Here is a 12,398-nt window from a genome sequence, read left to right on the forward strand (position 1 = left end):
TTGGCAGGATGGTAGTACCTCCCTGGGCGGTTGCTGTTTACCAACCTACTACCTATCATCATTATAAATATAAACATTCTTTCTTCTTTCAACACACCGGCCGTATCCCACCGAGGCGGGGTGGCCCAAAAGGAAAAACGAAAGTTTCTCCTTTTACATTTAGTAATATATACAGGAGAAGAGGTTACTAGCCCCTTGCTCCCGGCATTTTAGTTGCCTCTTACAACACGCATGGCTTACGGAGGAAGAATTCTGTTCCACTTCCCCATGGAGATAAGAGGAAATAAACAAGAATAAGAACTAGAAAGAAAATAGAAGAAAACCCAGAGGGGTGTGTATATATGTGCTTGTACATGTATGTGTAGTGTGACCTAAGTGTAAGTAGAAGTAGCAAGACGTACCTGAAATCTTGCATGTTCATGAGACAGAAAAAAGGACACCAGCAATCCTACCATCATGTAAAACAATTACAGGCTTTCGTTTTACACTCACTTGGCAGGACGGTAGTACCTCCCAGGGCGGTTGCTGTCTACCAACCTACTACCTATCATCATTATAAATATAAACATAAATATAAAAAAACATTGGAAATAACATCAAGAAACCTGTCAACAGAGATTAAGCAATCATTATCATCATCAGTAGTATTGAAAAAGAAACTGCACAAAAAACTGAAAGACAGAGGAAATACTGAATTGCACACTTTCATTGGAAAAACACATTTCTGTATAAGAGGCCCCAACTCTCCCCGTCCACAAGAAAGCAATGACTGTGATTGTAGTTGATATAGGCAAATTACTGGACAAAATTAGCATAACTGACTGTACTGGCACCAGAGATGCAAATGCCTATACTATTAGTGTAAATGAAGTATAGCATATTCCAGGTAGGCCTAGGGCTCTCAGTACAGCAAGATTATTACTGATGTAGATTTTAATTAGAGAGAAACTAATTGTGGTAGGTGATTTATGAAACTAGTGGATAGAAAATTATCAAAACACTTTACCTTTAGGATGAATTAATTCATGTGACAATATAACACAAAAACTCAAGAATATGCCACCAATTCTAGATTTAGTATGTACTAGGAGGTGCTGTGTGTAATGCAAATTACCTGGAGTTATTTTGGAAAAGTAATTATGCATAATTAAAAATATACTGCTTGAATACAGATGAAGAGGAAAAATGGGAAATGGTACAATATATCCAAACTTCAAGGTTTAATAAAACACTAGCTAATGGTACAAGCATATACAGAGAAAATAAAAGATAAGAAGAGAACTATATATTTTGGCCTATAACTCAGGCTTCCTTCAGTTGATCAACTGAGCTGTGTTGTTTGTGAGAGAATACAAACTGCAAGTAACAATTTTGCAGATAATCACCCCTCAAAGAAGGTTCCCTCATGCCAGTGAGAAGCTTTTCACCTAAGGAATCGGACCTGCCTTCCCCTTCCTTGAAATGAACCTGAATGTCTTCCATTCTCCCAGGAACTGCATGACCCCTACGAGTTTAGCACACCCCTATGAATAATAATAATAATCTAGATGGTCACTCTGCCTTGGCAAGAGATGGCCACCAAATTAAAAAAAAATAATGTAGATGATCGTGCCATCGGACAAAGAATCTAGACCAAGACTGTGCTAGAGATGCAGTGATCCCCTGAATTATTAACAGAGAAACTGCATTAATTTTATATGGGAGGTGTTAAGATGGTGACATGAAGAAAAGTGGATTTAACCCTTAAACGGTCCAAACTTATATATACATTCACTGGCACAGCGCCTCGAATATTTAAAAAAAAAAATTGTTTTATTTTTATAGAAAAAAAAAAGACCACCTTTTTCTAAGTGTTATAGAATAAAAAAAATTTTAGGGTCAGTACTTACCGAGATATGAGGCCGAGAAGTTGGCACTGGATGCTCATGTGACAGCAACATTGAGCCCTGCCGCTTGCAGAAGTGTTGCCCATATACCTTTTTTTTTATTTTTCATATTATTTTATGTAATTTTTATGTTCTGATAATTACAATTTGTAGTAGTTCTTGTCATTTTATAACCAATCTTTGCTCTGACACTAGTATTAGGTACTGAAATTGTCACAAGCACACTGACAGGTGGACATTTATACCTGCCTTGGTCATTTACTATTGTCTTGGAATATATACAAAGTATTTATAGGTCCCAGCAATGTTTTGGATATGTTGAAGTATATGACGAGGAGGAGGAGGAGGAGGAGGAGGAGGAGGAAGGAGGAGGAGGGAGGAGGAGGAGGGAGGAGGAGGAGGGAGGAGGAGGAGGAGGAGGGAGGAGGAGGGAGGAGGAGGAGGAGGGAGGAGGAGGAGGAGGAGGAGGAGGAGGGAGGAGGAGGAGGAGGAGGAGGAGGAGGAGGGAGGAGGAGGAGGAGGAGGAGGGAGGAGGAGGAGGGAGGAGGAGGAGGAGGGAGGAGGAGGAGAAGGGAGGAGGAGGGAGGAGGAGGAGGGAGGAGGAGGGAGGAGGAGGAGGGAGGAGGAGGAGGGAGGAGGAGGAGGGAGGAGGAGGAGGGAGGGAGGAGGGAGGAGGGAGAAGGAGGAGGGAGGAGGAGGAGGAGGGAGGAGGAGGGAGGAGGAGGAGGGAGGAGGAGGAGGGAGGAGGAGGAGGGAGGAGGAGGAGGGAGGAGGAGGAGGGAGGAGGAGGGAGGAGGGAGGAGGGAGGAGGGAGGAGGGAGGAGGGAGGAGGGAGGAGGGAGGAGGGAGGAGGAGGAGGAGGAGGAGGAGGAAGAGGAGGAGGAGGAGGAGGAGGAAGAGGAGGAGGAGGAAGAGGAGGAGGAGGAGGAGGAGGAGGAGGAGGAGGAAGAAGAGGAGGAAGAGGAGGAGGAAGAGGAGGAGGAGGAGGAAGAGGAGGAGGAAGAGGAGGAGGAGGAGGAGGAAAAGGATTAAGAGGAGGAGGAGGAGGAAGAGGATTAGGAGGAGGAGGAGGAGGAGGAAGAGGATTAGGAGGAGGAGGATTAGGAGGAGGAGGATTAGGAGGATCAGGAGGATTAGGAGGAGGAGGATCAGGAGGATTAGGAGGAGTAGGAGGAGGAGGAGGATTAGAAGGAAGAGGAGGATTAGGAGGAGGAGGAGGATTAGGAGGAGGAGGAGGATTAGGAGGAGGAGGAGGATTAGGAGGAGGAGGAGGATTAGGAGGAGGAGGAGGATTAGGAGGAGGAGGAGGAGGAGGAGGAGGAGGAGGATTAGAAGGGGGAGGAGAATTAGGAGGAGGAGGATGATTAGGAGGAGGAGGAGGAGGAGGAGGAGGAGGAGGAGGAGGAGGAGGAGACGGCCGACTTGTTGAAAAAAAAAAAAAAAATAATAATAATAATAATAATACATGTAGGTAGAAGGTTGGTAGACAGCAACCACCCAGGGAGGTACTACCGTCCTGCCAAATAAGTGTGAAACTAAAGCCTGTAATTGTTTTACGTGATGGTAGGATTGCTGGTGTCCTTTTTTCTGTCTCATAAACATGTAAGATTTCAGGTACGTCTTGCTACTTCTACTTACACCTAGGTCACACTACACATACATGTACAAGCACATATATACACACCCCTCTGGGTTTTCTTCTATTTTATTTCTAGTTCTTATTCTTGTTTATTTCCTCTTATCTCCATGGGGAAGTGGAACAGAATTCTTCCTCCGTAAGCCATGCGTGTTGTAAGAGGCGACTAAAATGCCAGGAGCAAGGGGCTAGTAACCGCTTCTCCTGTATATATTACTAAATGTAAAAGGAGAAACTTTCGGTTTTCCTTTAGGGCCACCCCACCTCGTTGGGATACGGCCGGTGTGTTGAAAGAAAGAATAATAATACATAATAATAATAATAATAATATGTAATAATAATAATACATATACATAATAATAATAATACATAATAATAATAATACATAATAATAATAATACATAATAATAATAATAATAATATGTAATAATATGTTCCCTTGAAGCATGAAAAACGAAGTCCACCCCTGACAGTGACATGATAAGAGGAGATAACATCTGATAAGAGCTGATGTTTGATGAGCATAAAGGAGGGTGGGGAAGGGTGCAGCTGATAAGAAAAGATTAGATGACCATCCCCCCTGGCTTTGTTTTTGCTGGTACACAAACATTTCTGTCTCTCTATCTGTCTGTCTGTCAAGCTCCCTGTCTATATGTCTATCCGTCCAGCTCTCTGTCTCAGAGAGAGCCACAAGACTGCATCATCACATTTACTCACATCTTCAAGCAGAGAATAGCACTTTGTCTGGATTTTTGGGTTATCCTAGGTAATTTATACTACATATACTTGTATTTATGTGTACCTGTGTGACAGAGATAGACAAAGACAGATTGAAAGAGATAGACAGAGATAGATAGACAAAGCCAGAGACAGATAGAAAGACACATATAGAGATAGAGACAGAGACAGATATACAGACAGAGACAGATATACAGACAGAGACAGATATACAGACAGACACAGAGACAGATAGACAAAGACAGAGACAGACTGACAGAGACAGATAGACAGAGACATATAGAGACAGATAGACAGAGATAGACAAAGACAGACAGAGATCGACAGACCCTAAACTTGGGGTTAACATCACTTTCCTCTTAAAAGAGAAGTGTTAATATGACATTACGCCAGTGACTCCTTGGTGTTTGCCGCACTGTTTGCTCTAGCTGATGCTCAATTTAACTGGTGCTCCCACAAGATACTTAGTGGTCCCAGATTTTTTTAATACTGTGCACACCGAGTGTTAAGACCAATTCTATGCTGACCAAGCATCTCAGGCCAATGGTGCCAAATTTGGAGGCAGGAAAAATAAATCGTATATATACGTTTGGGGCGCCACGCTAGTGAACATATATATATATATACGTTTGGACCGTTTAAGGGTTTAAGAACATCACAAAATATTGTGCTTCAGTGGGAGATGGCCAGTGTGTTAAAAAATAAAAAAAATGAAAACAATAATAAATTAAAAGTGTATGCCCTTCAAGGAAGGTTCCTTGATACCACAGAACTGCACTTCTTCCCTCCCTAAGAACAAACCTGATTTTCCCCATTTCCCAGGTGTTTATGACCTCTATGGGTTTAACACTCTCCCCTTAAAAATGTAATAATAATGAGGGCATACATGAAGGCAACTACAGCAACAGAAACCAACAGATCATAAAGCATACCAGTGAAACTTTCACTTATGGTTTTTACTAGAAGATGAATCTCAAAAGGAAATAAGGCATTGTAAGAAAGAAAAGTATAAACATCTCTTAATATAAAGTAAAACATTATAGATGACAATAAAGTTAAGATGTGAAAAATAAGTTAGGAGTAATGTACAAAGCTTTTAGCTGAATAAAGTGGCACACTTTACCTTCATTAACTTTTCCATCATCATCATTTTCCTTAGGAGTTCCAACAATTTTTGTTCCTGTCTCAAGATCTTCAAAGTCTCCATAGAGGTCTTCATCATCCATCTTTAGGAGAGTTTCAGCATCCTTATCATCACTCCACTGTCCAGTTACAAAACAGTTGCGAATACTGTTCTGAAGCTGGATAAACAAAAATGTAAACACCTCATTAATGTGGCATTTACCTCTATTTAGTATTTTGCTGTAAATAATTGTAGAAGGTGGCTACACACTAGGTTTTCAATGTAGATGAAACTGTTCTTTTTATTTATTTTTTTATCACACTGGCCGATTCCCACCAAGGCAGGGTGGCCCGAAAAAGAAAAACTTTCACCATCATTCACTCCATCACTGTCTTGCCAGAAGGGTGCTTTACACTACAGTTTTTAAACTGCAACATTAACACCCCTCCTTCAGAGTGCAGGCACTGTACTTCCCATCTCCAGGACTCAAGTCCGGCCTGCCGGTTTCCCTGAACCCCTTCATAAATGTTACTTTGCTCACACTCCAACAGCACGCCAAGTATTAAAAACCATTTGTCTCCATTCACTCCTATCAAACATGCTCACGCATGCCTGCTGGAAGTCCAAGCCCCTCGCACACAAAACCTCCTTTACCCCCTCCCTCCAACCTTTCCTAGGCCGACCCCTACCCCGCCTTCCTTCCACTACAGACTGATACACTCTTGAAGTTATTCTGTTTCGCTCCATTCTCTCCACATGTCCGAACCACCTCAACAACCCTTCCTCAGCCCTCTGGACAACAGTTTTGGTAATCCTGCACCTCCTCCTAACTTCCAAACTACGAATTCTCTGCATTATATTCACACCACACATTGCTCTCAGACATGACATCTCCACTGCCTCCAGCCTTCTCCTCGCTGCAACATTCATCACCCATGCTTCACACCCATATAAGAGCGTTGGTAAAACTATACTCTCATACATTCCCCTCTTTGCCTCCAAGGACAAAGTTCTTTGTCTCCACAGACTCCTAAGTGCACCACTCACCCTTTTCCCCTCATCAATTCTATGATTCACCTCATCTTTCATAGACCCATCCGCTGACACGTCCACTCCCAAATATCTGAATACATTCACCTCCTCCATACTCTCTCCCTCCAATCTGATATCCAATCTTTCATCACCTAATCTTTTTGTTATCCTCATAACCTTACTCTTTCCTGTATTCACTTTCAATTTTCTTCTTTTGCACACCCTACCAAATTCATCCACCAATCTCTGCAACTTCTCTTCAGAATCTCCCAAGAGCACAGTGTCATCAGCAAAGAGCAACTGTGACAACTCCCACTTTATGTGTGATTCTTTATCTTTTAACTCCACGCCTCTTGCCAAGACCCTCGCATTTACTTCTCTTACAACCCCATCTATAAATATATTAAACAACCACGGTGATATCACACATCCTTGTCTAAGGCCTACTTTTACTGGGAAATAATTTCCCTCTTTCCTACATACTCTAACTTGAGCCTCACTATCCTCGTAAAAACTTTTCACTGCTTTCAGTAACCTACCTCCTACACCATACACCTGCAACATCTGCCACATTGCCCCCCTATCCACCCTGTCATACGCCTTTTCCAAATCCATAAATGCCACAAAGACCTCTTTAGCCTTATCTAAATACTGTTCACTTATATGTTTCACTGTAAACACCTGGTCCACACACCCCCTACCTTTCCTAAAGCGTCCTTGTTCATCTGCTATCCTATTCTCCGTCTTACTCTTAATTCTTTCAATAATAACTCTACCATACACTTTGCCAGGTATACTCAACAGACTTATCCCCCTATAATTTTGCACTCTCTTTTATCCTCTTTGCCTTTATACAAAGGAACTATGCATGCTCTCTGCCAATCCCTAGGTACCTTACCCTCTTCCACACATTTATTAAATAATTGCACCAACCACTCCAAAACTATATCCCCACCTGCTTTTAACATTTCTATCTTTATCCCATCAATCCCGGCTGCCTTACCCCCTTTCATTTTACCTACTGCCTCACGAACTTCCCCCACACTCACAACTGGCTCTTCCTCACTCCTACAAGATGTTGTTCCTCCTTGCCCTATACACGAAATCACAGCTTCCCTATCTTCATCAACATTTAACAATTCCTCAAAATATTCCCTCCATCTTCCCAATACCTCTAACTCTCCATTTAATAACTCTCCTCTCCTATTTTTAACTGACAAATCCATTTGTTCTCTAGGCTTTCTTAACTTGTTAATCTCACTCCAAAACTTTTTCTTATTTTCAACAAAATTTGTTGATAACATCTCACCCACTCTCTCATTTGCTCTCTTTTTACATTGCTTCACCAGTCTCTTAACCTCTCTCTTTTTCTCCATATACTCTTCCCTCCTTGCATCACTTCTACTTTGTAAAAACTTCTCATATGCTAACTTTTTCTCCCTTACTACTCTCTGTTTATTTACATTTTTTGTGCAAATCTGGAAATGCCATTGTTTTACTGTCCATACAAATACCTAATTCTATCTTACGTTTTTATGGAAGAGAATCAAAAAAGAATTCTATGTAACTTACAGTATTATTTTCCATCATTAAATATTTCTGGCCTCTTTACTGTTAATTACCCAACTACACTGCATTTAAAAATATGAGAGATATTTCAATGATATTAGATGAAGGGTTAAGTTAACTCTTTCATTGTCCGAAAGAATAAAAACAATCCTTACTGCAAAGACAAGAACACATTAACATACATTACCTCCTCTACACTCCAGTTTCTAAGAACAGGAGGGATGTAACGGCTAGTGTCTACAGCATCTGAGACTGCACGAGAAGTAGGCCCGCTAGTGTTGGATTTTGGCACTGTAGGTCGTTTAAAGAGTCCACCAACTTCTTCAACTGCTTCATCAGAGCCTTTTTCATCATCACTGACTATAAGGAAAGATGCAATGAGATTGTGTGTAGTAAATTTATATCAAAAGTTAAGACTACTGTACATGGATAAAATAATAACTGCATGGTTATTCTAAGCCTACCAATAGGTAAATGACCTAGGGCACATTAAAAAAGCATATAGCAAATATTACATCTATTCATATTAATACAATACACATAATGTAACACTATATACAAAGTTTGATACGATCCTAGGGAGTATTTCATCTTATTTTTTTAAATAAATTTTCTTCACTGCCTTTACACATTTAGGCATGAAACAAACACTGACTTTGCTACCAATAAAAAATAAATGGCATGAATGTATATGACTCAATATTTACCTTCACCATAAATGTATTTCCTTAAATAAGACACTGTACTTTGATTCTTGTAAAAATTCTCTGTTGCTTGTTTTAACATCTCACTACGGTATTCTAATTTGTCATTCTCTTCTTCACTGTCTGAATCATCTGAATCATTATCAATTGTCTCAGGATTTTTAGGTGGCTTAACATTTAATCCATTATCTTGAAGTAAACCATCAGAACCCTCTATTTCATCCTTGCAATCGTCTATTAAATCATCACTATCATTTTCCTCATTACTGAAGCCACTATCATCACTTATGGCTTTTTGCTTTGGGTTTTGACCTGATTTGTTTATTTTTTCTAACAGTCCTTGAATCTTTGCAGTTACATCAGAATCCTTGTTAGATTTTATACCAGGAATTTGCTGCTTTGACCCTGAGCCTTTCCTCACTTGTGTCATATGTGAGTCAACACGACTTTTTATGTTTCCATCAATACTTTGTAAAGCGTTGACATCTTGCAAGTCTCCATCCAAATCATAATCATCTGAATCACTATCCTGGCCATAATCTTGGTTTCTCTTCTTATGAGATAAACCATTCTGAAAGAAATAAGAGAATTCTAATTTAGGCAAAAACTTTAATGATGCAGAGAGGCAAGAATGCCATCCTAAGGTCAGCTTTTTTAAAAACAGTGATTATGTATGAGTGAGGTGAAAGTGTTGAATGATGATGAAAGTAATTTCTTTTTGGGGATTTTCTTTCTTTCTGGGTCACCCTGCCTCAGTGGGAAACAACTAACTTGTTAAAAAAAAAAACCACAAACAATTACTACTGTACAAAATATACAGGTACATAACTGAGGATGTGAGAATGTTACAGTTTGGAGGGTCATCTGAACTGTGATGTCAGCACACTTGTTAAGACAGTAACTGAATAAATAACGATCAATGTTTTTCTTAAGTTTTGGGGGTCACCTCACCTCAGTGGAGAAGCCTGGTGTGTTATAAGATTTTTTGTTTTTTTTTTTACCTCAGTGGCCATCTCTTGCCAAGGCATGGTGATCTAAAGAAGGTAACACATTCACCATTACTCATTCAGTCTGTCTTGCCAGAAATGTGCTGACAAGGGAACACAATTCAACTGACCATTTTAATTGCACAAATAGTGTGCCTGTTCAACCTCTATCTCAACCATGATCAATTACATTAGTGTGAGCCATAATTCATCTTGTTTAAACTTTTGGTAGCAGAGGTAAGAAAAGAAAATACTGTGACAAATTTGTTACAAAAGCTAGAATTAAGCAAGGGCCAAGTGTGTTGGATAGAATAATTAACTAGGGAGAATATGTAGTAACAAGTCAGTGATGAATGAAATGGGACCCATATCCTATATGACAATCCTCTGGGTGTCAAGACCCCTGCTCGCAAACTTGCTCATGGTGTTGAAGAATTTAAAAAAAAAAAAAAACTTATGAAATGATAGAGAATCTTTTTCCAAAGGTAATGATACCAAAAGTATGAAATTTGATGACAAACTTACAGAATTACACTTGCAAAGTTAGTGGTCTTGGTGATATTTATGCATCAGTGATTTCACCCAATTTGAGCCCTATTTTGGGCCAATTCCTTTGCTCCACTGGACCAAACTCATAGCTATTTCGTGAGAACTCTTTTTATTCTAGCGATTGAGTACAAGAAATCGGCCATTTACCTATTTCAACTACCTCGAAAAAAAGTGATCAGAAATGAATAATTTGGCTAATTTCACAGAAAATTCAATTAAGACCAATTTCAAAATAGAGGCCAGAATAAACAATGCAGACATTTCTGGCACTAAAATAACATGTCCTCTGTTCATTAGTCATGTCTCCAGGCCCTTCTTATATTACCCTTGCTCTCATTTTGAATTTTTATTCACACAAAAAATAGATTTACTGTTATTAAGATTATTGCATAACTGTATAAATAATATCAGCACATTGGTGAATGCACATTCGACCCACCAGTTGACATGTATTGGACGTGTGACGTGATTTGTTTACTCTTGAACATCGTCAAAAATCGAACATTTGTTACTTTGAGCCCACCTTCAAGCTACTTTTAGTCTGTAAACCATTCAAAATCACTTTCATTTTTTTAATATATCTCCCATTCTGGCAAATGAGACCAAGAAAATGAGAATACAATCCTAATTGCCATACGAAAATGCACCACAAAGTCTTTTTCTCTTTTTATGCACTGTGTACTGCAGGATTTATTTTTATACTGCGCACACTGACCACTCAGATCCATTCTTTCACATGTAGGCCTACCAGCTTTCTCTCGCAAGAATGGAAACTGCTAGAATTTTGGTGTAGTATTACGGGACTGACACTGGCTTCAAAGCTGTAATATTATGGGACTGACAATGAAAAGGTTAAGTAATATGTATTTTTAGTGAAATCTAATGAGAAAATTAAGTCTGGTTTCAGTATGACAAAAATAATACTAAAAAATTATTATGAACACCACAGTCTCCCAAATAGATATATGCCAGTGAAGTCAGTGTTACAGCTCCCTCAAATATGCTGTGAGCGGTAAATTTTGGCTTAGACATGAGAGAATGGGTCTGTGCAGTGAGGTGCACAATATAGAAAAAGATCTTTCCCCATGTAGTGAGTGTTAGGAAAAGCAAACCACTGATCTTGCTTTTGGTTTAAAACAGCAACTTTGAGCTGTTTTCTAAGGCCATTTTTATGGTTTTTATTGGATGTTTCTTGGTATCTAGTAGAACAGAGATGATTTTGGTCAGTGTCAGACTGGAAATAGCTTGAAGTGGAAATATATGATTTTGGGGGATTTTCCTGAGGAAAGGTAGGTGGCCCAGTCTCAAAAAGTAGCAAATCATATACTAACCTTGAATTTTTTTCTAAGGGGACCTATTGCATGATCATCCTCTTCTTCATTTTCTGTTTCATCATCATCATCATCATCATCATCATCATCATCATCATCATCTTCTACATCCTCATCCTCATCATCATCCTCACTGCCTGATTCATCACCATTTTCCGCATCCTCCAAGTTATCAGAGAAAATAGCTCGTCTTCTGACCCTGCCAGTGTTGTCAGTCACTGTTTCATATGGTGGAAGCCCATTTCCTGATTTCCTGAGGAAATGTGAAAAAAATGAGCTGAAATGACATAAGAAATATGCTGCATGCACATACCATTCAGAAAAAAAAATAGTCCCTGAAACCATCAAAAGGTAAACTACAAAGGAAAGATTGCTCTTAAGAGTTCATCAGAGTGGGAACACTTTAACCCTTTCAGTGTAGGTACTGTGTTGCATACAATGCGTGGATATATGTACATTGTACATTACATGGGTCTCGCTGATGTTGCTGTCAGAGGGTCATCGACTTTTAATTTTACGCCTTTATATCTCGACAAGTATTGAAAGAATTTCGTTTTTGTTTTATTACCACCAGAAAGATGTACTCTTTAAATTTATAAGAAATATTTTTTTTTTTTCCAAATGTGAACACCAAGAGCACTTTTAATTTTGGGGTCACATTAGTAAGCACTTTGATTAAATATTACTATGACAGTAATCTTGTTCCTCTTTCAACAAACCGGCCATATCACACTAAGGCAGGGTGGCCCAAAAAGAAAAACTAAAGTCTATCTATTTAATTTTAATAATGTATACAGGAAAAGGGGTTATTAGCCCTTTGCTCCCGACATGTCAGTTGCCTCTT

At 39.5% G+C, this 12,398-nt stretch overlaps 1 protein-coding gene across 4 annotated transcripts in view; it reads right to left on the reverse strand.

The window, feature by feature from the left end:
• LOC128689997 (ribosome biogenesis protein BMS1 homolog) overlaps nt 1–12,398 on the reverse strand; it is a 121,019-nt gene that overhangs the window by 74,094 nt on the left and 34,527 nt on the right. For 3 of the 4 annotated variants that reach the window (XM_070088658.1, XM_053778471.2, XM_053778472.2), the window contains exons 10-13: nt 11,555–11,807; nt 8,692–9,259; nt 8,172–8,344; nt 5,384–5,561 (exon numbers count right to left, since the gene is read on the reverse strand). In XM_070088658.1, the coding sequence (XP_069944759.1) occupies nt 5,384–5,561; nt 8,172–8,344; nt 8,692–9,259; nt 11,555–11,807 (1,172 nt within the window). The remainder of the gene's footprint in view (nt 1–5,383; nt 5,562–8,171; nt 8,345–8,691; nt 9,260–11,554; nt 11,808–12,398) is intronic. The other variant, XM_070088657.1, reaches the window with a different exon arrangement.

The sequence above is a fragment of the Cherax quadricarinatus genome, chromosome 25 (genome assembly GCF_038502225.1).
Source record: "Cherax quadricarinatus isolate ZL_2023a chromosome 25, ASM3850222v1, whole genome shotgun sequence".
NCBI lineage: Eukaryota > Metazoa > Arthropoda > Malacostraca > Decapoda > Parastacidae > Cherax > Cherax quadricarinatus.